Source organism: Marmota monax, unplaced genomic scaffold (genome assembly GCF_021218885.2).
Source record: "Marmota monax isolate L192 unplaced genomic scaffold, Marmota_monax_Labrador192_F-V1.1 WCK01_AAM20220418_F8-fsc00024, whole genome shotgun sequence".
Lineage (NCBI taxonomy): Eukaryota > Metazoa > Chordata > Mammalia > Rodentia > Sciuridae > Marmota > Marmota monax.
In genome coordinates this window covers 31,713,451-31,741,100 of record NW_026695224.1, presented here as the reverse complement: position 1 = coordinate 31,741,100, position 27,650 = coordinate 31,713,451, and the positions used below count along the sequence as shown (strand labels likewise).

The 27,650-nt window shown below is 49.2% G+C and overlaps 1 protein-coding gene across 1 annotated transcript in view; it reads right to left on the bottom strand.

Moving 5' to 3' along the window:
• Positions 1-17,637, bottom strand: part of Cdh13 (cadherin 13) — an 873,206-nt gene extending 855,569 nt beyond the window's left edge. The window contains exon 1 of the mRNA XM_046434914.2: positions 17,383-17,637. Coding sequence (XP_046290870.1) covers positions 17,383-17,427 — 45 coding nt within the window. The 5' untranslated portion in view covers positions 17,428-17,637. The remainder of the gene's footprint in view (positions 1-17,382) is intronic.
• Between the last annotated feature and the right edge of the window lie 10,013 nt (positions 17,638-27,650).

Below are 27,650 nucleotides of genomic sequence, written 5' to 3'. Positions count from 1 at the left end.
AGATCCTTTGGCTAAAATAACACTGATACTATTAATAACTGACAATCCAATTTCACACTGCATTCACACTCACTGTCACCCAGATCAACCTCCTCATTTTACCCTGAATATGCTATGTGTATTTATACATCAAACTTGGACTTGTGCTTCCCTCAAGCTTGTAACACTGACCCTTCTTTATCTGGGTAAATTGTATCTCTCCTTCCATAGACTTGACTCCCTACTGTGTTCCTCTTCCTCTGCCCAAACAAGTAACTTTCATAGCTAAATTTTCCTCTCACCCATCTGTGCATGGGGACAGTAAAGGCCACCTCACAGGGTTGAGCAAGAGCAACACACTTCATAGAAGTGTTGCACAGCACACACTTCATAGAAGACAGGTAAAAAGTGGCATCTGTTTACCGTGGCCTTGACCCATCACCTCTCCTCTTACTACCTCTTATACCTCGACTGCATTTCATTTCTTTGCCCCAACATTTTACAGACCTTTTCTAGTAAGGAAGCACTAGTACATTAGAAGCCATGGGTCCAAAGCATCAGAAGTATTATACAAATCTTTCAATAAAGCACAAATGATTGGTGGTGCATCCTTTGAATATGGTTCAGGGATAAAGGCCACCTGAAGATGTATAGGAACAGGTCCTTAGTTCATTTCATAATTTGCTTTCAATTATATATCTGAGATTTCATGAAATTAACTGGTTAATTTTTTCTACTACAGATGCAAATAATTTTTTCTAGTGGAAAATACCCCAAAGGTTTAGGCATGTTGCACATTAACCAGTTTTTAATCTAACTCAAAAGTCTCATCCTAACATTTATTTGTTAAATTGTTTATAATTATCCTAGCTTCTTAACAGTTTTTAAAATTGTCATAACATCTTAGTAGTTTCCTCATAAATAAAAGAGTTAAAGTTTACATTTATCTGAGAACATAAGTTATCATTTTGAAAAAGTATACATGAATAGCTGTGTGTCCTGTCAATTACTATCCTGAGACATACTTCATGCATGTTTCCTTACCCTTGGGGTTTGGGAAGAGTCTTTGAATGCAACCTTGGGGAGCTCCTCTTTGAAACTCAAATGTGCACTGAAACTTCAATGTGCAATGAAGGGACATTCATTTATTGAAACTCCACCTCGTCTGGTTCACTTCTCTGGGCAACTCCAGAGTTTCCCAAGATGTCTAATTATACAACCAATGTTTTCTGGAACTCTGATTAACCTCCCATGGAAGTAGCATCTCTTCAGAACACACTACAAAATGGTGTATTGGAGAAATGATGAGACAGAGCAGAATCAGACAACTGTGTGACTTTGCAACATGCTCTGTCATCACCTAAGAGGGCTATAAGAACTAGGGAAGGGGGCTAGGGATGTGGCTCAAGCGGTAGCACGCTCGCCTGGCATGCGTGTGGCCCGGGTTCGATCCTCAGCACCACATACAAACGGAGATGTTGTGTCTGCCGAGAACTAAAAAATAAATTAAAAAAAAAAAAAAAAAAACTAGGGAAGCCCAGCAAACTCCTGTCACTAGACACCAGGAGAACAGGTCTCAGCCAGAGCCACCCAGAGGCTCTGATGCCTTAGGTCCAGGACAGTCAGTTCCCAGCTTCTGCCCCAGCGCCAGCTCCAACTTCAGTTGCTCCCTGTGCTGCAGACTCAGGAAGGCAATGACAGTTCCTAGCATGGCCTTTATAAAGCCCCATCTCCATGGCCACAAACACAAACACTGTCGTGTGCCTGGTCAGTGAGGAAACCCTGGCTGTCCTTTCCTGTTACAGTGTACATGCATAATGGCTTTGTCACTCTGCATATAAACAAAAAAGAAAATGAAAATAATCAATCCACCAGTGAAGGCAGAGAGGAGTAAATTCCATTTTTAGGGGGCTTGGGAATCAAAGGAACTCTGCTGGGCAGGTGTGTTAAGGGTGGGGTCCTGGGTTTAGAGAGCCCAAAGTGCCAGAGATCAAAAGCCAGATCCTCTCCCAGCCTTAGAGCTCAGGTCACCTTCTCATTGCTATTCTGTCAGCTGTTCCACTGTACCAGCCAAGGGGTGCCAGACACTCAGGTGATTGGGGGTAAACCCCAAATCATTCCAGAATCTGCTATCAACTTAAACACAATGACTTACACACAATTAAGTTTGTTCTCTCTCTCTTTCCTTCCCTCTCTTCTGGGACACTTACTACTTTTGAGTCCTCCAGGAACACACTCCTTTCTCATACAAACTCTGCATTTTCTACCAGCACCCTGCACCAGAGATGCTCCCCCAGATGGGAACAATCACCAGTGAAGAAAAGGTGGCTTTTTTTAATTTAATTTTTTTATTTTTATTTTTATTTATTTAGTTTTGGCACTGAGTATTGAACCCTGGGTGCTCTACCAGCCCTTTTTATTTTTTACTTCAAGGTAGGGTCTCACTAAAGTGCTGAGGCTGGCTTTGAACTTGTGATCCTCCTGTCTCAGCCTCCTGAGTCGGTGGGATTATAGGTATGCACTACAGCACCCAGTTTACAGATAGTTCTTAATCCAGTTTACAAATCAGCAAAAGTGAAAAGAAGTGAAAAGCTCAGCCTTGATTTCAAGTTAGAAGCTTAGACCACACAAGCTCTAGACCACACAGGTTGCTTTTAATGGGCAAAACAAGCAGGAGAGCCGGTTGGCCAGCAAGAGCAGGATTCAGCCCCAGAGAGCCTGGGTTAAGTAGTGGTCCTGCTCCTTCAAGCCCCAAATTTCTCAGTATCTTTCTGCCCCAGTTTTCTGATCTGTATTTGGTGGGTAGGGCCCTGTTATGGAGAAGCAGTGCTAAGGGAAGTGAAGAAGAGCCACTCGGCTCTTGGTGAGCACCCGTAGGTGTATGTGCTCAGGGATGGAGCGTGCAGAAGTCCTGAGCCTCAACTGCCTGAGACTGCCCTGCCTGGGTTGTTGTTTGTTTGTTTGTTTTGTTTACTAGCACCTTTATTGAGATATAATTAGCATAATATGAAGTCCACCCTATTAAAATACACAATTTTGTAGCTTTTGGTATATTCCTAGAACTGTGTGATCATCCTCACTATCGAATTCTAGAATGTTTTCATCCTCCCCAAAGATACCACATAACCATTAACAGCTACCCCCCACTGTTTTCACCCCTCCATCAACCCCAGGTAGCTATTAGTCTGCTTTCTGCCTCTACGGCTTTGCCTGTGCCATGGAATCATACAACACGTGCCCTTTTGTATCTGGAATCACCTGAGTTTTCAATCTAAGCCCCAAAGCTTCAAAGCTGTGTGATCTATATCCGGTCTTCTAGAGTTTCTCCATTTGTGAAACAAAATTAGAATCAGCAGATACCCCCCAGAATCCTTATGGGTACTAGGCGTGCCAATTAATACATCAGAGTATTGGGATAGGAACTCACTCCTGGGCAGCACCACACAGACACCAGCCACCATTACTATACTGGAAATACTATGTTGCAGTTCCCTGTCCTAAAGCATCTGACCCATAGTGGGAATCCAAAAAGGAGTAGAACACAATAGACGAAATAGGAAATAGCTCTCGCTCTCCTTAGTGCACAGCCTGGCAGGGAATGAACGATTAGGAGCCCAGCACAAATGAGTACAATGAAGTTTTATCATATGCACATTTAACTAATGTAAATCCAGTTCTGCCACCAAAAAAAGAGAAGGAAAAAGAACAATGTAAATACTGCAATTAAGGGCTGTAAAATTATATCTTGCATATATTCTTTATTATACAGTGTGCATTGCTACATGCATTAAACATTTTTCCATATTGATTACAGCAGAGGGTTGCATACACAAAACCACGCATATCACACTTTAATGGGCAACTTAAAAGATTTCAAGGTTAATGACAACTGTATGCCTTAAACCCTGACTTTATAACCCAACCTTTGAGTAAAATTCAACTCTATTGTGTGTCAACAATAACAATTCAGAATTATTCCAGATGAATTAAATCAACAACAACAATTCAGAATTATTCTAGGAGAATTTAACTAAGCATCCAGAAGCGCACTGGATTGGGCACGAGGCTGCATTGGCTCCAGTTGGCCAACACCCATTTGCCAAGCAACATTCCGATCTTCCTCAAGATCAGAATCTCATTGTAAAAATCAGCTGCGTGGGGTGATCATAAGGAGTCAGTGCATGGCTAAATGGGAGAGGGAAAATCATCTCTCCCATGGATATCATTCCCACCCTTCAATCAACAGGCAGGATAGGCCAGGGCTGGGGCCCTCCTAACCTGACACAGCACGTCTCCCTGTCCATGTTTGTTATTGTCTGTTTCCTGGCTGGAAGTATGCCAGGGCATCTGCTGGGTCCATGTTGCTCCCTTCTGTATTCCCAGTATCCAGAAGGGTGTCTAGCACCCAGTGGGCTCAGTCATGTCTGTCGATGAAAGGCAGAAGGAGTGAATGAGGGGAACTACTCGAACATTCCACTTTTCTCCCATATGCTGACCCCAAAATACCCACAGTGCATTCCTCTGATCTTGACTTATTTGTTAATTATTAAAAAGTAGTGGGATATAGCCCATGTCAGAGATGAAAGCCCTAAGGTGGCATTCCAGGGCTTTGTCATAGTGGAACCATCTAGTAGGAAAGAGAACATCTGCAGGTAGGTGCTTGACCCAAACTGGAAGGTTTAAAAACCCAGGTACCACCACAACCCTTTCTGTTATCATTGGCTCTGCTGAGGACCTTTCTAACACACGTAACAGTGGCCAACCGTGTCTCACCCCTGCCCAGGGCATATCCTGGCAGTCTAAGCACACTCTGTGCCTCTCCATTTCTCTGATCAGTGACCCTCCAAAGCCATGTTTCTCTCCATGACAGCAAAGGAAACCTAGGGGAGCCAATGGTGGCAGGGGTCACCCCCGAGCAACAGAAGATAGGAACTGGTTATACAGACCCGAGCCACTGTCCTGCAGAGGGACTGTTCTGAAATGGGTTTGGTGCCGTTCTTTCGTGGGCCCCAGTGACAGTGGGCCTCAGGACGGTAGCCAGCCCAATGACACATTCTTTATTGACTTATTGGCTTCCCTTTTTTCTGTCTCACTCTCCACTCGCTCACTTTCAGTCTTAGGGACCATCTTCAAGTTAGCCCCCAGTGCTCAAGCTTTTCTCCAACACTGCCTGTGGGAACACGACCCAAGGTGCAGGGCCTGACCCAAATACCTTTGGGGATCAAGAAAACCTTAAGAATTACAGGCCAGTTAATTACTCCAAAAGCTAAATTATGACATAGTTTAGAGCTGGTCTCAAAACTATTTTCTCTAGTTAACTACCAACATACTTTGCTTGAAGTGAATACAAACAATCCAGTGATAGGTGACCACAAAGTAATAACAATGCTCGTGGCAACAAAGGCCAGAGATGATGTCCGGTCTCCTCTCCTGGCCTCTGCCCTATCCTTCCTTATCCTATTTGTCCAGCTGGTGAGGTGGCCAATGGTTTAGATCAGGGCTCAGCAAACTAGTATAAGGGCCAAATCCAGCTCCAGCTACTTTTTTAAATAAAGTGTTATTGGAACCCAGCATGACCCATTTACTTATATATGTCTGTGGTGGCAAGAGTGGCAATATGTTTATCATACAGCTCTTTGCAAAACGATGACCAACCCCTGGTTTAAATCACGGGATTTCCAAGAGAAAAATTACAACAACAGAAAATAGAGAATGGGCAAAGGTTGACCACTCATAATTAAGGACAAAAATGTTCTCTATTTATTGTCAGCTTCATTTCACAAATGGTAGGGCATTTCCTAAGATGTAGGAAGGCCATTGTATCAAAACAAACATCCCAAGGCAGGGTGATGGGCATGCTCAGGACAACATTCGATCTCATTTGAAAGTTGTCTCATAGCACTGTCACTGCAAAAAAAAAAAAATCATATTTACTTCTTGTTTCTGCCTTTCCCTGTTAGAATGTAGGCTCCATGAGGGCCATCAGGAAACTACTGCTGCCTTCCTGGGGTAGTTACTGCTTTTGTGCAGAATAGTTGTTCAATGAATGCCTTAGCTGAATATGGAATGAACAGAGCTGGTGCACAGATGTGATCATCCTGAGAGGTACAAAGACAAGGCCACCACGGGAGGACCTGGCACATGGGACCATGGGGAGTGGGCACAAGGAGAGTGCCCGCCATGGGAATGGACTCCACAAGGGTGGAGAAAGTTCTGCAGCTCTGTGGCCAGCATGTGCCACGGTGCTGGGTGAAGTCAGTGCACAGTGTCTGCAGGTGAACAGCTGCCCTGACTAAAGGCACTTAAATTAATATATATATATATATATATATATATATATATAAATTTCAAGTTAGATTCAGTTCTGTTGCAATGCACCATAGATCCATAGATGCGTGTGTCTCAATATGGTCACAGGCTGTACATTCCTCTCTTCTTTTTTTTTTTTTTTTTTTTTAGAAAGAGAGAGAGAGAGAGAGAGAATTTTTTAATATTTATTTTTTAGTTTTTTTTCGGCGGACACAACATCTTTGTTTGTATGTGGTGCTGAGGATCGAACCCGGGCCACACGCATGCCAGGCGAGCGCGCTACCGCTTGAGCCACATCCCCAGCCCCCATTCCTCTCTTCTTATGGACCAGGAAAGCAGTCAGATCCTACAAACAGCAGAATGCAGGAAGCACTGGCCTAGATGTCAAGCTCCTCCACACCCTGGGGAGAGCACTACCCAGCAGCTGGGCACTGTGCTGGGCAGGTGACTGCAGGAATTGCCTGTGGGTTTGTAGCTGCAGAAGAGCTACGCCCACTCTGGGTCCTGGCCCACTGCAGCCACTCTTACCTGAGATAGCTGTTCTTGCTAGGGACAACACCCAGTGTGGGTGGGTTGTTTTGACCCTGGTCACAAGCAGACTCCAAGACAAAGAACACAAAGACCCTGGGCTAATGCATTTCTGAAGGCTGCAACCATTTACCCAGGCAGAAGGCTAGGGCCCAGGTCCTCCTTTAGAGATCGGGAACTTGGGGCCGGGGACATGGCTCAGTGGTAGAAGGCTTGCCTGGCCTGCACAAGGCCCTAGGATTCATCCGTGGCACCACACACACAAAAAAAGATTGAGAGCCCAGAAACTCAAAAACTGAGGCTATCCCAAGCTGCCACATTGACTTCAAGAGAATTGTTAGGTAAGTAGGGAGGGGCAGGCATGGACAGGTAGCATCCACACACTGCCAAAATGTAGAGGCAAATGGACAGCACTGCCGCAGTCCGGCTGCAGCAAAATAACCGGGGGGTGATGAACAACTTGTGTACGTTGATACAGCAGGAGAGGGAGCCATTTATTGCAGGACAGGAACAGTATTTATACATTCCACACAGCTTATCTAATTAGCATAAACTAGATACATCAGTCAACCAATAAGGAATCTCCACACTTAATGGCTCGCTTTTGTTACTTCTCAAATCACTCCCTCTGGCATTTTGCCAGGCACCATCCAGACTTGTTTAGGAACTCTAACATTCCCCTGGCAAAATGCCAGGTGCTATTTTGACTTGTTTTGACTCTAACACAGACTCTAACACAGCACTGGGTTCAAACCCTGGTCCCAGTCCTCATGGCTGAGTGACCTTGGACAAATGACTCAGACACTCACAACTTCTTATCACCTACAAAATTGAGATAAGGATAGTGACCCCTTAGCTGTAGTGAGGATTTGAGATGATGCATGTAACTGTTACCTAGCAGCCGCAGTGAATCCTAGTTACTGGGGTCTTTTAAATAATAAGTTCTTAAGGCCATAGTATATACACGTGTACTTGCATGCACCCACACAGAGTGCCCTAATAAAGTCCCTAGAACCAGCCACTGGGCAGATACATCCAGAAGATAAGACCTCACCAGATCTAATGATTTGCTGAGGCACGAAGCCCCCAGCACAGCAATCTTTGGGGACCTACCCATATGGGAACTTCCCAAGAGAACAAACTTCTTTTTTAATGTCTGTGCCCGTTCAAACACAAAGTCATCTTGTCTCTTGAGTTAGTCAGATCCTAAAGGCAGGGCCTGAGGACAACTTCAGACTCTCAATTTCCTTGGAGCACAGTGTTGTGAAGTTAACACAACCAACGTGTCTTCGGCCCCTAGCAGATGTCAGTCGCTGACTTTTACTCAATCCTCACCAACTCCTGCCCTCCCGTTCTTACTTGTTTAAGCACAGGAGGGAACAGCAGCGGGGAAGTGAGGTCGCTTATGGGAGGCCACACTGCATGCAAATGGCTGGGCTGGGAATCAAGCTCACTTCTCAAGGCTGGAGTCTCCCAGCTCTGCCAAGCAGCCCCGGCCCAACTCCTCTGCATCCCAGCAGAGCCCGACTCTGCCGCACTCACTCCTGGCCAAGGGCAGGGCTGTTGGATTCGTCCATGGATTCCCACAGAGCACCATTCTTGGTGCCTGGTGGGTATTCAAAATTAGGGAAAGAGAGATGGAGAGAAGGGAGTGAGGCTTCACCAGCCCCTTCCTTCCATCTAGTTCAGCAACTACTATTTGCTATTGTAACAATTACTGAATTTATAATTATTTCAACTATTTATTTCCTTGCTTCTTACCAGACTGTGAGCACCAGGGTAGCAGGGATCACGTCCACTGTGTTATCTCTGCGTCCCCCAAGGGCCTCTGTGAGGGTTGAGTGAAGGACTGAGACATCGGGGACAATCTGTCCACACCCATGCCGCGGTTCACATCCCCGACCACACCTGCTCCTTCTGTGATCTGAGGCCAGTTCCTTTAGCTCCCCAGCTTCTTCACCTGCTGAAAGGAGACCACAGTACCCATCTCCCCGAGTCTAAAATAGCTGGTGGAGAGCCTGAAATATGGTACTCAGTAAATCACTTCCTGGAGGAAATAGGGAGAAAAGAAGAGGAACAGCACAGGAGAGCAGGATAGACAAGTTCAGAATCTGTGGGGCCATGGAACGCAATGACACTATTAAGTAACTGCAAAATATGCACAATACCCATGAAGGCAACTAAGTAGCACCCTCTGTTTTCACACATGAAACTTCACTCAGTGGCTGAGTTTTCATGGGGGCCCACGGCATAGCCGTGGAATCCTGAGAGGGAACCCATTTCCCTGAAGGTGATCATGACCTTGGTCACCTGTGAGCATAAACCCAGCATACTAGGTCTCCCTGCACCTTAACCCCTTTATCCATCTGAACCTCAAGATAAGCTGGTCCATTTTGCAGATGAGATCACTAAAGCTGCTCTGCTGGAGGTCACAGTGTGGGTGAGAGGCAGGCTGGAAAGAGGGACCAACCATTCGTGGTGTGAAGCAGCCAGTTAGTACCAATTTGCAAGAGTACATTGTTAAAATATTAGGAAATTTTTAGGTTAGTAGGTTTAAATTGCCCCCAGCAGGAGCATTTACACCATAGAAATTGGCAAACACTATGAGTCATGTGGTTGTGTCTTGGTTTGGGTTTGGGGTGGTTTTGTTTTCTAGAGAGAGAGCTGGTTGTTGAACATTTGCCAGCACACCTCTGCCTGGCACCCAGTTCAATATTCTGCTACCAGGCTCAGAAGTGTACATGTCAGCAACACTGTCCCCAACACCCTGAGAAGAAGGCTTGTTAGCATTCACAAAGTGATTGCAGAAAGCAGTGGATCATTATTTGCTTCATGTAAGAAATATTTCCAGTGCTGCTGATTGAATGTTCAAGAAACGATTAAAGGGCTTGGCAATGTTTTCTCAAATATATTTTGCATGAAAAGTCTCTGAGATTGGTTAATTACAGAGGCTGTGCATAGGTCAGTCTGGGCAAGGGCATTTTCAGGCCCCCAGAGTACCCATCTGGATGCAGGCGTAAACTGGTTCTGTTGACTACAGGCCTCTCCCAGGAGCCTGGCGAACACTCTCACAGGCCCTCAGCCCATGTCAAACACCTGGGCTGCTTACTTGGGTAAGTGGCTCCAGCCTCCTTCCAAGTGGAAGAGCCAGATTCAAGCATCCTGAGGGCCTCCTCACCATCCCCTCCCATCTCCAAACCAGCTACGCTCCAGCCCTGGCAGGGGCTCCACTAAACATCTCCCATGGCCTGGGCAGGATGCTTCCGCCCAGATGCACCGTCACTGCAGAGTCTAGGCTCCCCTAGACTCCAGCTAAGGCCTAGGCTGGCTTCTCGCTTCTATTGATACTCTTATTCCAACCCATTGGCTGCATTGTAACCTGGGTGACCTTTTCAAAGTGGAAATTGGATCATGTCACTCTACACCCTCCCCCTGTGGCCTTCAATAGGTGTCCATCACTCTGGGACAACACCAAAGTCCTTGCAGTGGCCAACAGGGACCTAGCACCTCAGGCCACCCCTCACAGGATTCCCTGGGTTGAGCTGCACAGAGGCCTCACCCAGCCTGTGCTTCTGCCTGGAGGGTCCCTCCCCCATCCCCCCACCCTGGATTGGGCCCCTGTCTGTACATCCCATCACTGTGTCAGGGAAGTGTCTGGCCCCTTCGTCTGGATCTGATGCCTTTCCTATGTTCACTCATTTGCTCGCATAAGCTCAGTGCCCATCATTTGCCAGGCACTGTTCTGGGCCCTGGGGATACAGAAGTGAACAATTTAGACAACATGCCACACAGAGCGTATGTTCAGTGGGGGGGAAAGACAAAGAGCAGACAAGCCTGACACGCAGAATGCACGGCCTCGCACCAGCGTTTCCTGCCTCCGCAGCGGTTGTCTTGGTTTTAAATTATTCATTAATTGAGATTGATCCCCCCGCCAGGCTGAGCCCCAAGAGAGGAGAGACTGAGTCTGCCTTATCAGCAGCTGGACCCTGAACACACTGATGGTACCTGGAACATAGTAGGTCCTCCATAAATATCATCGAGATTTATTGAAGCCATATGGTCTGAATTTCTCTGAAGTCAAGTTGCTTGTGTGCTGGGGCCAGGAAGGCACAATCCCCAAGGGCTGAACCCCTCACCCACCCCTTTGATAAAGCTTCCTATAGCCTGTTTGACTGTAATTTTGAGTTAGACCAGGGGCCAGCTAAGTTTTTCTGTAAAGGTCCAGATATAAATATTTTAAGCTTTGGGGGCCAGACAGTCTCACTGTGTTGTTAAGCACAAAGCAGCCATAACAATTACATAAACGAATGGGTGTGGCTTGGATCCAGTGGGACTATTTATAAAAACAGGCTGCAGGCAGGGACCAGCCCCAGGCCATGACTTTCAGCCTCTGCATTAGATGACCCCAGGTGTCCCACAGCTATGGCAGTGAAGGCTGAACCTTTTGGCCTATCTCAGATACTGGTTCTGGGCTGGGGTCCAGCAACTTCCTGCAGACCCCTGCATCCACCCACGGAGGGACAGGGAGATTGTCACAGAAACTCAAGCTTCAGGCATTTGTAGCCATCTTCTCCTTCCAGCAGCATACACCATGGAGAAGCAGTTCCCTCCCACCTCGGAGGCAAGAAACACTGGCCTACAGGCCCCGTGAGGCAGAGATGAAGGCTGCCACATTCCCCTGAAGGTCCCCAGGCTCCTGCAGAGGCTGAGCTCATTTCCGGGCCCTGCCCAGGCATGTGGCAGGCTGCTGTCAGCTGAGCAGCTGCCACCCTCCACCCCAGCCCGTCCTGCGTCAGCCTGGAGACACAGGGTCTTTGTGCCTCTGCAGCAGATCAGGGGACACTCCTTGGTGTCTTTGAAATGAGACATAACGTGTCAAAACGTGCCTGTTGCTAATGTTAATTTTCAAGAATTTGACTTCTGTAGGCAACTAGTAGCAGAAAAACAATCACCTTTTTCTGGATGTGCATGCAGATCCATTTGCCCTGATCTTTGGGGCCTGTAGCGTGGAAAACAAGTGTTATCTGGGGCTCACCTGCTGGAATGGATGAGGCACACAGATTAGTCCAGTGTTTATGAAGCCAAAGAGCATTAATTGCAGCATTAAGGCTGTCAGTGGAACCGCAGCATGTGTTAACTTAACAACAGATACGAAAACATCACAGGAACACACTGGAGGTGACAGCACCCTGTGCATAAGAGTGCTAGGTGACAAAGCTATGATGAAACATCCTCCTGCAGTGACAAATGCTGTGTATTAGCTCAGTCCTACCACGGCCCCTGCAAGGCTAAGCAGACTAAGTTCCTGTGAAGTTCTGATTAAGCCCATCATGTGGCAAGCCACACTCTTGCAATGACAATGCCAGGGTGTCACCATGCCCCACGGGTAGCTTACACTCTTGGTAAAACACTATACAGTGGGCAGGAGGGCCTCTATATCACATCATCCCGAGGTCCCTCCACTGCTGGCAACCCTCTAATGCCCCAGGGCTTGCACTGACCCCAAGCTGCAGAGTGTCGCTTGTCCATGGGTAACTATTGCATGAGAAGCAATGGCCTGGTGCTATTAGTCCCAGGGAGAGGGCAGTCTCTTGGCTGTGCTCTTCCAAAGCACACATCAATGTAGTTCAATCACAGGAACTGGAAGGAGTCCAGCCCTTTCCTTTACAAAGAGTCTATCACTGAGAATTTAACTGCATCCATTCGATCAAGCCTCATCATTTATGAAAGTAGAGGTCCAAACTCAAATGGCAATAGGTTCAAGTGGGCAAATTCAGTGAGTACAGTGGGTCAGGGTCCTTGGGAGTGGTGGGAACTGTGACAAAATACAGAGGCATGTCCCGCCTAAAGGGGGCAGCTCCAGCCCCGTAAGGCCCTGTGGGAGCGCAGCCCTAGGGCTGCCTGACCTCCTGACTGGTTAAGAAGTGCGAGAGATCTGGAGTATTTTGTTTTGTCTTGCTTTGTTCTATTGTATAATTTTCTAGTTTTCAAGCAAGATACCTCCAGGGACTAAAATTGACCTGTGACCACTACTTTGCAACCTCTTCCCAGAAGTCAGAGTTGCAGAGTTGAGATAGATTTGCAGCAAGCAGAGACTGGAGGCCCCTCTGCTAAGCCAAAGGGTGGCCACACTCACAGTCCTGCTGGGTTGGCACCTCAGGTTGGAAGTGGGTCTCCTCCTCTCCAGCTCTCCCTTAGGTGCTTCCTCTGCAGAGGGAGAGAGGTGACCTCCTTCCCTAACCCTAGGATATGGCCACCATTGAGTGCCTACTGAAGGTGCAAGGAAATCTATGTTCAGCCAGTCACTGTGACTATGGAGGAGACAGGCCACTGGGAATTGTATTGGCAGTGTCCCTCGGGAGGCCAGATCCTTGCAGGCGTGTGGACACCTTGCTGACAGCTAAATGGAAACAAGGCCCACACCACTGGTCACTTGATTCGATTCTGTCTAACAGATTATTGTAATTGGATGACAGACAGGTATTTCCTGGCGCCCTGGCTCAGGACTCCCTCTCCTGGGTAGTAACCGACTGGGGAAGATTGTCTCCTTCACAGGGAGAGCTGTGCCTGCCTCTGTGCTGCCCAAGGAATAAAACCAGATCCAACCAAAGCCAAATGCCAGGAAATCTCAGAACTTCCTCACATTTCACACTGCATTGTCTACAAAGGTCTTTGAAATCTCCCAGCTCTAATGCTCTAAGGAGCTGCAGCGTTGAAGGGTCAATAGAACAGAACCAACCATCCTAGGGAAAAGGAAAGAAAGAAGGGAAGGCGCCCAGGGGAAAATGACAGGACTTCTCGTCTGGGGGAGTTTATGGCAAATAATCTGGAAAAAGGAGAATAGTTTTGTTTTGATGGAGCTGCTACGGTGAAGTTCTTTAAAATATAAGCTGTAGATTCACAATTTTGAAATGCTGTGGATGGAGCCCTCTTCTGGAGAAAATTTTCAACAGGTATTAAAACAAAATCAAAACACGCGTGCACGCACACACACACACACACACACACACGTGCGCGCACTGAAATTCTTTGGGCTATTTAGATGATATGACTTTCACACAGGTGTGAATTGAATCCATAGTTTGTTTTTTTCTTATCTGTCACAAAATGCAAATTATCTGAACTCCCCCAAACAACTGTACTTTGGGGAGGAAAGCAAAGAAGAATATCTTCAAGAACCTAGCCATGCTTTCACCTATGGAGAGAACTTCCGGTTGAGGGTCAATTTACACATCCATATGCTGACACTTTCCGACGATGCAGTTACTGGGCACGTTGGTGTGCTGACGACTTCACTGTGACACGCAGAATATCCTTATACAAGGAAATCGATTTTACTTAAGGGAAAACCCAGGGGCTAAAGATAGGAAGAGGGAGAAGGGAGGGGCAGAGTAAGGGAGATCAGCTAGGAGAACTCCGAGGCTTCCAGCACAGACTGAAGAATTCCACAAATCCAAATCTCATATTAGCCCTGCAGTTTATTGAATCTCTTTTGGGACTTGCTTTAAAAAAAAAAAATGTTCAGACATGTGAACTCTGCCACTCTGATTCCTTTGGCCACTCGCATCTCCGTTTCCCCAGTGCTTTTGAAATCTTCAAAGCTGCCGCGTGCTGAAGGCAGAGGATGGGCAGTAAGCGCTCTCTCCAACTCCCAGTCCTGTTACCCCACCAGGAAGCTTCTGCACACCAACACCACTCTCGAAACACAACCCGTGAAGATGCAGAGTCTCACTTAAAATCCTGAAAATCAACATTCTGACTCCAAGAGAAACTCCCCACTTTAACTCGAAATCTCAGAATTCCATGGAATGTTTTTTAGTCACTCCGCAGTGACTGCTCTCCAAACCTGAACCACTCCCTAAAATCCTAATTCTTGGGGGATTACTCATGCATTGTTAGGACTTTGAGTTACTTGTAAGTGCTCCCCGATGGGGGCCAGAGGAACTGTATTTTACAGTGGAATTTCTAGCTCATGCCTCTTAATTTGTTTCACATTCATTATTGGAGCGAGATTCCAGAGGCCACTTCTGGGATGGGCTTTCCCAAAACACCCCAGGGAAGAGGTGACTGTTTTCCAACTTTGCCAGCTTCCAGCCATTGTTGCTTCCAGCTCCTCGATCCCTGCCCAGCACCAAAACCTTCAGCCCAGCCAATAAGCCTTCAGAGACCATCGGTGCAAAAACACACGGGCCTGCCCGAGCACCACCAGGGCAGAGTGACTAATTTACTTTATTACATTGTTTTCCCCTTTCTTCTGTTTTCTCTTTGCCTCGGGAAAGTTTTGTTTTTGCTTGTTGACTCAAAGCTTCCAAGACTTTCCCTGCTTCTCTGTATGGCACACAGAGCGCTGCACTCGAACCTTTTGCTGGTAAACTCAATTGCAAGGAGATTTCCCTATGAGGTACTATGCCACCAGGAAAGGATACCAATGACTGTCCTAATGTGGACATTTGCTCTGATCATGCCTAACAATCAAAGAGACAGGAACCCCTCTAGACAGGTGATTCAATCCCCTTCTAAAGTAACTGAGTGAGGCTTTGGAGCCCACCTGTGCCAGCCAGGGCCCTGGGTGAGTACATCCACCTGCTGCTTTGCAAAGGGCACCATGCACCCAGCCCCTAGTCTCAGGGAACTATCACGCAATGTCTTGCTCTAAGGAAGCCAAAAGGGGAGGACTGTAAAGTCCTGGATAAGGCTGTGGTAAGTGTCCCAGGGTGACCAGCCTTGTACAAATGCATTACCTAGGGCATCCTGTTGAATGCAACCCTATCCACCTAGCAGTCCCAGGAAGAAGGTAGATTATCTCACTACAGAGAACCTAGAAGCTCAGAGAGGCTAAGCAACTTGCCCAGGGTGGTACCACTAGCATATAGCAGAAAGGAACCCTCTGAATCGTTCTGTCTGAGGCATAATCTGAGCCACCTTGCTAACTGGGATATATGTTCAACATATAGCTTCAGGGACAGTTAGAGTCCAGGAAGTCTGGAAAACTGGTACACAGCCAGGTATAGGATCCATGGCAGGACTAAATGCTACAGGGAGCCCACAAACATCAGCCAGCAAAGCCTTGGAAGAAGAGGAGCTTAAACTAGGCAGTCTGAACAGTGACCCAGTGACCAGGGGAGAAGTCAGTGGCAGGAGAGTGGCTCAGCAGCCAGGCACCCTACTCTGCACCCTGGCAGGACCATCCGCAGCCACCCACTCCTCCTGTGAGTCGTTTCCATGGTCACTGCATTCCTGGGAGGCTGGCCCATTTCCCAAGTCATACCCCAACACTGACCCATCGTGGTCTCCCCTTAAAAGGCTGCACTAGATCTTCTCATACCAGCCAGTCCCTGCTGGGACCCTGGCTTCCTTCTCAGCCCCAAGTGCACCCGTGGGCCTCCTCCTCTGCCAAGCTCCACACCCATTCCTGCACCCCGCGGCGCACCTTTCCACTCCTTCCTCTCAGGCTGGCCCTGCCCTTGTCTTACCCACCCACTTGTAGGCTGCCAGCTCACTCTAAGTCCCAGAGGCAACCAGGGGGGCCGTTGGGGACTGGGTCGGGTGCTCTGAAAAACCAAAGGGCCCTGAGTAGGGCTGGGTGTGCCCCTCGGCCACCAGACCCTCGGGCCTGGCTGGAGTACCGCTTTCCTGCACACAAAACTTCCCGAGACGAGAGACGCAGAGGTGATTGTGGAGGGCCCTGTCTCCTGGTCCCCTCCTAAGCGGCAAGCCCTCCTCCTGCAGCTGCAGATCAGGGAGGGTTAACAGGCAGCTGCAGCCCGGGTGGGCAAGGCTTGAACTTTTCTCTGCGCTGCGCCCGCCCGCCCGCCCGGGGAAGGCAACAGAGGCGGCTGCCTGGGCTCGGCCGGAGCTCCAGCTGGCTGGACAATGGGGGCGCGGGGGGCTGGGGCCTGCGCCCTGGCGGGGGACGCGCTCAGGCCCTTCCGGGCCCGGGGTCTGAGACCCAAAGGACCCTGATGCGGGCGCGGCCAGCGCCGGCGCCTTTGAGCGACAGCAGCAGCCGGGCTGCGGCGCTGGGCTGGCTGGAGGTGCCTTCCAGCTCGCCGCGGGCTGGGCGAGGGGGACCGGAGCCCCGGGAAGTCGGCGATGCCAGCTCGGCCTCTCCAGCCCGGCAGCCCACAATCCGGACCCAAGCGGCGCTTCGGCGGCTTGGCGCTGGTCAGCGGGAAGCACGACTCGCTAGACTCGCTTCCAACTGTCTTTCTCCAGTGCAGGAGCCTCCTCCTCTGGGGGCGAACCAAAGTTACCCCAGTTGATGTAGGCGAGAATGTCGCCCGGGCTTGCAAAAAAAAAGGGACCCGGAGCGCACTCATTCTTTCCCGAAACGTATACACACACACACACACACACACACACACACACACACACACACACACGGCGGAGTGGGAGGCCAGGGCTCCTAGGATCCGTGAAGATGGGGATGACCTCCCTTCCGAGCCCCGGGCTGCCTTCACTGCCGCGCCCGGAGCCCCCAGACCCCCGAACGCCCCCTCGCCGGAACCGCGCTGGACGAGCAGAATGCAGAGACCGGTGCTGAGCGCCCGGGCTCCCCTTCCCTACCTGGGACAGCAGAACGCACAGGACGAGCGGAGTTCTCGGCTGCATTTTGCCCGACTAGAAGCGCCCGGCGGCGTTTTCATTCATGCACGCGGCTGCACTGAGCATATTTTCCGTGGGAGCCAGGCTTTGAGGAGAGGCTGTGCCTCGCCAGCCAGCCAACTTCCCAAATAGATCAGCGGCAGCATCACGAAAGCATTGGGTAGAGGCTGATGACCAGGACCAATGGCTTTACAAGACGGATTCCTTCATAAAGCTCCCTCGCTTTGCATGGCAGATACGGGCGAGCACCTCGCGAAGAGTGAGCCCCTTGCAGGAGGCAGCACGTTTGCTTTTTTTGGACTGTGGGGGCCCAGCCTCACAAATCACGCTGGGCGATGCCAGCCGATTCCACTTTGCCAGAGAATGGAATTGCACCAGGGACCGGTGGCCACTTCCAGCCTGGTGCAAATAGATTCTCTTTATTAAAATGTTAATAAGATCCACTTTATTTTCAATAAATCAAATAAAATGACCCCAGCAGTTCCAGCCCTGTCTACACCAGGGAAACCTTGGCAGTGGATTTCTTTTTCTCTTTTTCTTTTCTCTCTCCCCCACCCCAAATGTGGCCCAAGCCATGATGTGTCTGGTGTTTCCCTGCCATCTCACAAATCACAAAGAGGACAGATCAATTCTAGCTTGCAGGAAAAATCCATCAAGGGGCAATAGATTTTATTAACTACTCAGGTGAGAGTCTGACCGGCTGCCTACTCCACAAATGTGGCACCAAAGCTGGGGCTATGATTTGAGGACTTTTTTTTTTTCCCCTATATGGACTGAACTTTCACCTTTCAGAAGCTTTGAGCTCCCCACCCCCCACCTCCACACCCACTCAAAACATTAGTAGCCACTGCTCCAGGAATTCTACAAGTGGAGTACTTTAGCAATTAGGGTAAGAGGGACATGTAGGTCTGCCTTCCCTGGTAGGAATCTAAGAATAAACAACAAAGATGTCATCATTTTCATGCAGTCTCCTTCTAAGGTTTTAAGGTGTTGTATTAAAAGAGGACATTTTTTGCCATCAAAATAGAAAATCCAGACCAGAGGGAAAGTCCAGAAAGATGGAATGCTAACTCCAAACTCTAACTGATTGGCTCTGGTTTGGATATGAGCTTCCTGGTAGCCAAAGCAATATGAGAAACAGGTAAATTACATAGTTCTTGCTATAGAAACATGAACACAAAGTCATCCAACATAATTTCCCCTGGCATTAAATACTGGAATAAATGTATTATGTGACATCTATTATAGCAGTACACTGAGCAATGGACCATGTTGAGATCCATTGGGTTTGGGCTATACTCCAACATCTGGCACAGGGCCTGGAACATGAAGACAGAGATTAGTGTGTGTTAAAGGGATGGATAGCTAGACTAATCAAGAAGTAGCAGAAGGCAAGGAGGGGCAAAGAGTCTGGAGTCACACTGCCTAGGCTCAGTCCCCAGGGCTGCCACTTACTATTAAGTTACTCGAACTCCCTGTGCCTCTGTTTGTCCACGGGTAAAATTAAAATACAAATTATACTGAACTCATTAGGTTGTGGTGAGGATTAAGTGACATAATAGCCACTCAATAAATGTGAACTGATATACTTTTCAAAATTTCTTCCCTGTCTGCTAGTTGGTCACAAGGTCATCTCACAAGTCCCAAGGTCATTGATAAAAATGCAGTGCCACCTGATGCATGCTGACCCAGCAGACAGTGACGATGGCAAAACAACTCCTGAAGGGGCTGTGAGAGGCAGATGTGCTGCTTCATCTAGTCTTTCCCTGACTCGAGTGGGACCATCTGCCTTGGAGTGTCTACAAAATGCAGTCTTTAGCAGATGATGTGACACATGACCATGATTTGGAACCCCTGTGTGTGGAGACCCACAGCACTACTGCCCACTGATAAGAGTAAAGCACGGTCCTTTGGAATCCAACAGCTTCAGATCTAGACATTCTGAAGCATCCATTTTCCATGAAAGGAAAGGGGCGTCCTGTCAGTCAGGGACCAGCTAAACCAGACCATGGATTGTCAGACGCAAAGACAGGGAGAGCACAGGACAGCTCAGGAGGGGACCGAGCACCAAGAGGAGAGGTACCTGGCAGAAGGTGAGCTCTAGATTTCCATGAGCAGCAGCTCAGTCCAGGAAGCATTCCTGGGGTAGGGAGTGTCCAAGGCTGTGTTCAGAGGACAAGGAGTGCCATGGGTCTGCATTTCGGCCAGGCCTTTCTGTGCTCTGCCCGTTTCATGTCCTTAGTGCCACTCAACAAATATTCCCAGCTCCAGCCCCACCTCTGTGCAAACATCAGGGTTGTACTTGCTGGACCCTTGGGGCTGGAGGGGTCATGGGGCCAGATCTAGACAAAGAGCTGGGAGCAAAAGTGACCAGTGTCACTTCAAGGCCAGTGAGCCAGGCTGGCTTCCCTGGCCACAGGTGCCAGGTGGAGACTCGTGCAGGTGGCTTGCCAGGGAGGATTCTTGGGAGCAACATCTGCGAGAGAGCAGGGGAGCCGGACTGGCGGGGGGGCGGGAAGGGGGCTGCTGCACTGGCAGCGGAGGATCAGCCTCCCCAGGAGCTCACCTGACATTTGGGGCCTAGGGCCATGTCTTTTGCGCCTGGGCCAGCTGCTGGATGGGGGTGATCTTTGTTGAGGCCACTTCATTTGGCAGAGGGCAGTCCTCTGACCTGACCACAAATCCATCACCTAGGACTGAAACTGGGACATCAAACCAGCAATAGGTAACTGGAGTGGTGATTCCCAAGCCACAGAGGTCTGTGGGCCTACTGTGTCCTACAGGTGGATGCAGGTTTGCTGCAGACACCTTGCGGGCACTGGCCCCTGCCAGGACCTGCCCAGGCATCCTCCAAGGTCCTGGGCTGCTCACTGGCAGGGAGAGAGGCTGCAGCCAAGCTGGGGCACACCCATTCCCAGATGGGTGTGCTGCCCAGAGGCCAGGCCCTGTCCCTTCCTGGCCTCAGGCTCCACAGAGTGGCTTTTCAGAACTGGGAGGGGTTGACATGCAGGGTCTATTCAGGCCTTGGAGCTGGCCTCTGCAAACCTGAAGGCGGAAAGAGGCTTGTTAGTAAGATGTGACCCAGACAGGGACCTCTGGGCCCTGCTTACATTGAGCATGTTGCTTTTATTCCCGAAGCCTTGTTTTTTCATCAATAAAACGGAAACAATAACATAACTCAAGTGCTGTTGTCAGAATCGGTGTCCCCGCCCCCAAACACACATCTTGCCAAAGGACATAAGGTCAGATTTTGAAAAGATGGAGAAAAATCATTTCATTCCAATGATCAAAGGCTGCTGCAGAGGAACCCCACTTTTGTCTACATGTTTTGCCTTGTTGTCCCTCAGCTCCTGATGGGGCCTCTCGGCTGATGGACTGAGCACAGTGGCAAACCTTTAGGCTGACACCCTCTCTTCCTGTCCACGCTCTGCCTCCTGCCACACCAGCCCCTCAGCCCATCTGCTGCCAGAGCCGCGGGCCCCCTGTGGCCTGTGCCTTTAGACACACTCGAGGCTCACACCCCTTTTCAGGCGTGTCTGTCTGGCTTTGGAGTTGATGGATGACCCAGTGCCAGCCACTGCCTCCTGTGGGCGCCAGGGGCTGGGACTGTTTCTTATCTCTGGCAGATGTGGATGAGGACATTCCGAGTGTGTGTGTGTGTGTGTGTGTGTGTACAAGCACATGTTGGTGTGTATGAGCTGGGGGCACCTGGCACAAAGATAAAGTCTTTAGATCTTGACACCCTTTTGCAGGTGCTCCTGTGACCAGGCATTTATATAGAACAGTGGCAATCAGATGAGCCACCCTGTGAGTCAGGACAGCTGCCAGGTATCCCAGAGGCCTCTGGAACAGGGACACACTCAGCACAAGAGTCCAGGCCATGCGGAGAAGGTCATTCCTCATGCTCACAACACGACTCTCACAAGACACGAGACCATCCTCTGGGTGTCCCTGCCCCCACAATGCTGACCAAACCCAGCATCTCTGCCCACTCTGAACTGGGCCCCCTGCCTCAAGCTTCTCCACTGCCCTCCATGTTACCTGACCTCACATGATACATTTCTTGTCCTGTTGTCTCGATGCTTCTCTCAAGTTCATCTACGCCCTTCAGCCCTTGGCCTTGGCTGTGCCATGGGTCGGAGGCACTGGTGATATTATTAGCCCAAATCCCAAGAGACCCTGTGTGCTTCTGCTTGCTCTCACTGGGACCTGCACCACTCTTGGGAGCAGGCATGTGGGCGAGTCCAGAAGACTGACAAGCTCCCCCAGGGACCCAAGATGCTTGAGCCCAGCAGATGGTCACCAGAGCCACTGCTCCACAGGTATGCGAGCTAAAAATCATCGTCTGTCTTAGAGCTGCTTGCTGTGCAGCAACCGCTGATGGGGAGCCGCACAGGCTGACTGGCTGCCTGCCTCTTCCTCTGGAAGGTGAGCACATCTTTGCTGCTAAGTGCTCAGCTTCTAGAACAGGGTCTGCAGCATGGCAGGTGCTAGCTGGCTCGCCTGAGAGGAGAGACATGGCTTCCAGGTTGAAAACCTGTGATGCCGGCCAGCACCACTACCTTACCACAACCGAGGACTCGCCAGGTTGGCCTCAACCCAGAACTGAACACAGTGAGGTCACTCTACAGAGGCCATCGTGAGCACTAGGCACTTAGAGATGCTCTGTGGAGGACCCTTGGGGTGTGACTCCTTTCTGACTCCCCAGTGGAGGGACAGCCTGCTAGCAGAGAGACAGGACAGAAAGCACTGCTTTGTCTCTTTCGGTTCTGCCATGGAGTGGACCCCATGAACAAGCGGAGTACAGCCGGACTCCCGCAGGAGCAATGGGCACGCCCTGATGAGCTCCAGGCCCCTCTGCTCAGCGGAGCCATTGGGGCTTTAGTTTCCTCCTCAGCAGCGAAATTCGACTTTCAGGAGCCAATTTTATCCTGTGAATGAGATGCAGTTAAAACCCCCCTCTAGGTGTCTCCCTTACCCAAAATTAGTATCTGGGGTTATTTTTACAAGGAGAATCCTCCCAGCATAAGTTCAGCAGAGTTGAGGCATTTGGATTGGGGTCCCTAGATTGGCAGCATCAGCACTAGCTGGGCACGGGCAGAAGGGTAAATTCTGTGTCCCCCAGACCAACTGTTTCAGAAACTCTGGCAGAGGGTGACATCCTGTGTTGTGCAAGTCCTCGGACAGCACACCTTGAGAGCACTATTCCAGGGACAACTCCTCGACTTACAGTCACTCAGCCATTCACTTAGAAATGTTCCTAAACCGCCTAGCACGGAGCAGCCACCCAGCCGAGCAACAGGAGAGGAATGGGAAGGCAGGTGTATGCGCTTGAGAAAACCCAGTGCAGAGGCACACAACCCTGTGACGAGCTGCCAAGGGGGTGCTGGGAGAGACCCGAGACAGCCGGAGCCGCGGCGAGCAGGTTGTGTTGAAGAAGAGGCAGGTCCAAGTGGCTGTTTTCAGTTATGTGTCAAAAACTCTCCTGGGTCTTTACACGACAGAAGCTGTACTTTCTGTATCCGATGACAAGAAACCAAATAATAGCCAAAGAGTGCTCACATCCAACACTGCCTGTTATTTGAATTTGAACCTTATCCTTCACAATCCCATCTAGGTAAAATTGCAAGATGGCAGTTGTGTGTGTTTGTGTGTGTGTGTGTGTGTGTGTGTGTGTGTGTGTGTGTGAGAGAGAGAGAGAGAGAGAGAGAGAGAGAGAGAGAGAGAGAGAGATTATTTATGCATCTGACGGGCAATGCCTCCTGGGATTTCAGGTAAGATCTCTTACAATGACGCCACGGCCCCCAGGCCCTGACCTCCAGCCTGTCCGTGGTTCTCAAGTGGGAGACACCAAACTAGAACAAAGGGAAAACAGGGAGGAAGGAGCATCTGGGGAAGTGACGGGTGACCAGGGGGGCAGCAGCTGACCAGCCTGGGTTGATGAGGGGTCCAGACTGAATGTCGACCTCAGGAGGTCAACAGGCAAGGGGAGAAATCATTCAGACTGCTTAACCAGACACCAGTGCCTCCTTGAAGTTTTAGGGTGACCTCTCTGGTTATGTTGGAGGATGGATTCAGCTGAGGGTCAGACTGAGGAAGACAGGATTTCTGGACAACTCAGACCATAATCAAGAGCAAGAGCTCTGTTCTGCAGATTTCTCATTGTCCACAGGGTCGGACTGTGGCCCTTCCATCTCCCTGCTCCTGCAGGAGCAGGTGAATGAGAGCAGATGTGGCATTCAGCTCTGAGTGCAAATTCTTCACTTTTACCTGCACCCAATCCTTCCTTACCAAAGATGGCATGAATTTCCTCACCTCTGACATTAGGCTTGTCCCCATGGCCTGGGCCAGAGGACAAAAGGAGGTGGAGGCCACAGCACACAGTGAAGAGGCCTCAGGAGTGATTGTCTACTCCCTTACATCTCAGCCATCTGAATGAAGAGAGTGCACCCTGGCTGTCCAACTGGCCCCAGCAGCTGAGAAACACGTCAGCAGAGCCAGCCCAGCCCAGATGAGAAGTGAGAAGCAGAGAGATCATATCAGCAAGCCCCCCATCAGACCAGACAGACCCACAGGAAAAAATGCTCATTGCCATAAGACACACGGGTTATGGTGGTGTTTTGTTATCCAGAAAGAGATGACAGATACACAAACAAAGCCCTTGCAGGAAATGCTCGGCTCAGGGAATGGGCTAAAAGCTGAACGCTTAAATCCAGCACAGACACTTACATGGGCATGACCAACACTTGATGCTCTTAATAATCACAAATCCAAGTTCCTAATAGTTTCTCAACTCACCAAATGTCCTGTTCTTTTACCCACCTACTCAAAGCTGGCTGTCTCCTTGCAAAACCCCAGATTCCTTTCTAAACGTTGACTGCAAAGCTGCTGAATCTCTCTCTCTCTCTCTCTCTCTCTCTCTCTCTCTCTCTCTCTCTCTCTCTCTCTCTCTCTCGTGTTTCTTATGCCAGTGTGATTGTAAGACTATCACTTAGCAATTACTCAAGAACACTTATTTACAATGCCCTGCAGATCTGTGAATATTTATAGTGGATACATTTGTTTACAATATAATCCAAATCGGCTAATGCCTCCAGTAGAAAAACTGTCCTGCCCCTATAGAAAGAAACCCATCCAGTTAATGGTTTTTGTGGTCTTTATGAATAGACCAAGGTCAGGGCCATGTAATGAGCTGGTGAAAGTTAATCTGTGGAAGCAGGTTAAGTACACAAAACTACATTTTAATGATCCTGAATGTGTGACCGCTGCCAGAATTCAACCAAATGAGAGACAGAAAAGGCAAATCCAAGACTTTTGTTTCTTAATCTGAGTTTCCATCAGTTTGAAATGGCTTGTGTGCAATTTCCATTAGGTCAAAGATAGTGTCCATCTCTCTCCCTTGGACGCTCATTACCCGTGCATTCCAGGCACTGAGCAGATGTGCAGTAGCCAAGAGAAGGGTGCCGCATGAAGAATGGGGTGCCTGGGGGTCCTCCTTAGCCTGCAAGCTGCTGTCCACCCTGATATTTACTGAAGCTGGGCATGCTGTCCCACTGGTCACCTCTGTGTGGGTCTCAGCATGTCTCTCCTACAGCAGGGCTTCTCCAGGTGTGATCAGCTGTGTATTCCTGTTCCTCCCGACACTCCACACGGCGATGTTAATCTTCTGGGCCTGTTTCTACTGTACAAACCTCAGAAGTGAGTCTGTTTCCACTCATAAAATTCCCCCTCAACACAAGATGGGAGACAGCAGGTTGCCCGCTGTCCACGAGGCCCTCCGGGCTCCTTCCCCAAATCCCTCCACTTCCTTTCCCCCCGGCTCACTGCCCTCTGCTCTCCCCTCCCTGGGTCCTCGGCATACTCTAGTCTCTTTCTCTGGGCTGCTCTTTCCCCCACTTCTGGATCATTCTCCTCCCCCCAGACATCTCCTCTCAGAGGAGGAGCCATCCCTCACCAGTCAGCCCTTCTCCAAGAGCTCTTTCCTGCCTGTCCCTCCTGATAGGTGCCTCCTATCATCTGCCACGATCTCATCTGCTGTGGGCTTCTTTTAAGTTTGCTTCCTCTGCGAGAAGCTGGATTCCACGAGAGCGACAGACCACCTCTTTATTGAACCTAGAACCTGCCTGGCTCGTGATGAAGATTCAGTGACCTCTATTTTAAGAAACAAATGAGCAGACAATCTAATGGCCAAGAGGAGTCAGGCTGGTGGCCCTGTAACTGCACGGATCTCATCAGGAACACCAAGTGGTCCAACAGCTGACGACCACCAGCCACTGTCCAGAAAGCACCCGGCAGGAACCTGGCGAGGAAGAAGGAGCACGCTTGAAAAGCTTATACCAGAAACAAGGGGCAGGGCCGGGGAACGCCAGGGGCTGCACACAGCTCTCCTTGCTGAGACCACACTTGAGTGGGCTGGGGACAGGTCCTGGGAGAACCCGAGGACCCCCCTTTCCCAAGGTGCATCAGAGAGGCTGAGGTGAGCAGGGCTACACCCAAGCAGGACATGGCGGAGTGTTTCCAACACGATTTCTCTTACTGGACAGGTCAAGGATTCATCCATAGCCTTTTCAAAGCGCCAGGTTCTTATTCACATAATGAATCTGTCGATTAGCTGTTTGTCCCCAGGAAGCTCTGAGGACCACAGAGGGTCAGGACTGAAGACAAAGAATTCTGGGGCTTGTTGTGCAGCCCAGTGGGTGAGGAGATGGTCACAGCAGAGTCCCACAAGGTGCTCCTGGCTGGTTATTATTCTTTGGGAGTTTAAGTGGTTATTTATTCCTGGATTCACCTATTTTATTGCTCTCAGAAAAAATGCCTCACAGGCCCATAAACTGTCCCTCTTAACAAAGAAAGTGGAATGGGATAACTATCTATTCATTCGTTTGTTCATTCAGCCATTATTTTAGTAACAAGAAGCAAGGTATAATAAAAAAGAATTACTTCCTGGAATCAAGCCATGCAATTGGCTTGTAGTTTGCCAATCTTCCCCAACTCTCCAGTCTGGCTTCCATATTGTTGCCAGGATAATTTTTAATTCAAACAATAAATATAGAGTATCTCATACCGTCCATGCATTAATTTACTCAGCAATGAAAAATAGCAGCTTTGTTCTGACCTTTGACCACAAAGATATAAGGTTCTTCATCACCCTTTAGTCTAAGACCAAACCCTTTGCTTCCATTTAACACTGTGCAAAAGGGTCCTAAACAGATATTCTTTTCTATCTCCCCCATTTCCTCTACCACCTATAAGGCTACATTTGCCTCAGGACCTTTGCACATGCTGCCTTCTTGAGATTCCCCCATCACTTTCTCCTGGGCTCTGTACCCTTGGTGAATCACAGGTCATCATTAAGAACCATCTCCTCTGGCGCCTCCTCTAGGAAGTTGTCCCTGGCCCTCCCTGGCAGGTCGGGTCAATGTGCTCAGCGCAGGCTGTTATTCCTTTACTGGAGTCCCTCAGAGCCGCCTGAAGTGAGGGGCCAAGTCAGATTCTCATCTACATCGTCAATGAGCCCGGTTCCAACTACACATGGGACTTCAAAATAACAGCTGTGCATTGATAAATGCATGCATGAAAAACAGTCATGAGAGCTGTGACATTTATTAAGTGTGAGGCACTTTTCCAAGAGCTTTACAATCATGTTTTTCTCATTGCATGCTAACCAGCTTCATGTGGAATTTAATCATCCCCTTCCACTGGTGACCAGTGACAGGAAGACTGCCCTGAGGCCAGTCTTATCGCACAGAGCTGGACTCAGAGTGCCTGTGTGCTGGGCTGCCCCCAGGGCCTCTGGGTGATGTCAGGGAGAACAGCTCCGGCTCCTTATTTAGGCAGCCCTGGGCACCTTCCTAGTGGTAAGCGTAGCCTTTGGGGTGAGACAGCCCAGGGTTAGATGTCGCTGTGCCACTCACTGGAGCCAGACTTGGGCCAGCTGCTTAACACATCACTGTCAGCACTGGCCATCGGCCAAGTCCTGGGCCACATGGTGGGAAGAGCTGCAGAAATAATAACTTATGGTAACTGAGAATTAATTAAGAGTTAATTATTTTGCTTCAAATGCACTGTTTTATCATTTTTATTTAAAATATTGCTGTATTTTATTTTAACATTATTTGATTATTTCTTATAATTAATAAGCAATGGTCATTGACAGTGGGCCAGCCGCTATTCCAGGCACTTTTGACATGTCAGAGTATTTAATACTTGTGACAATCTCAGAAGGCCAG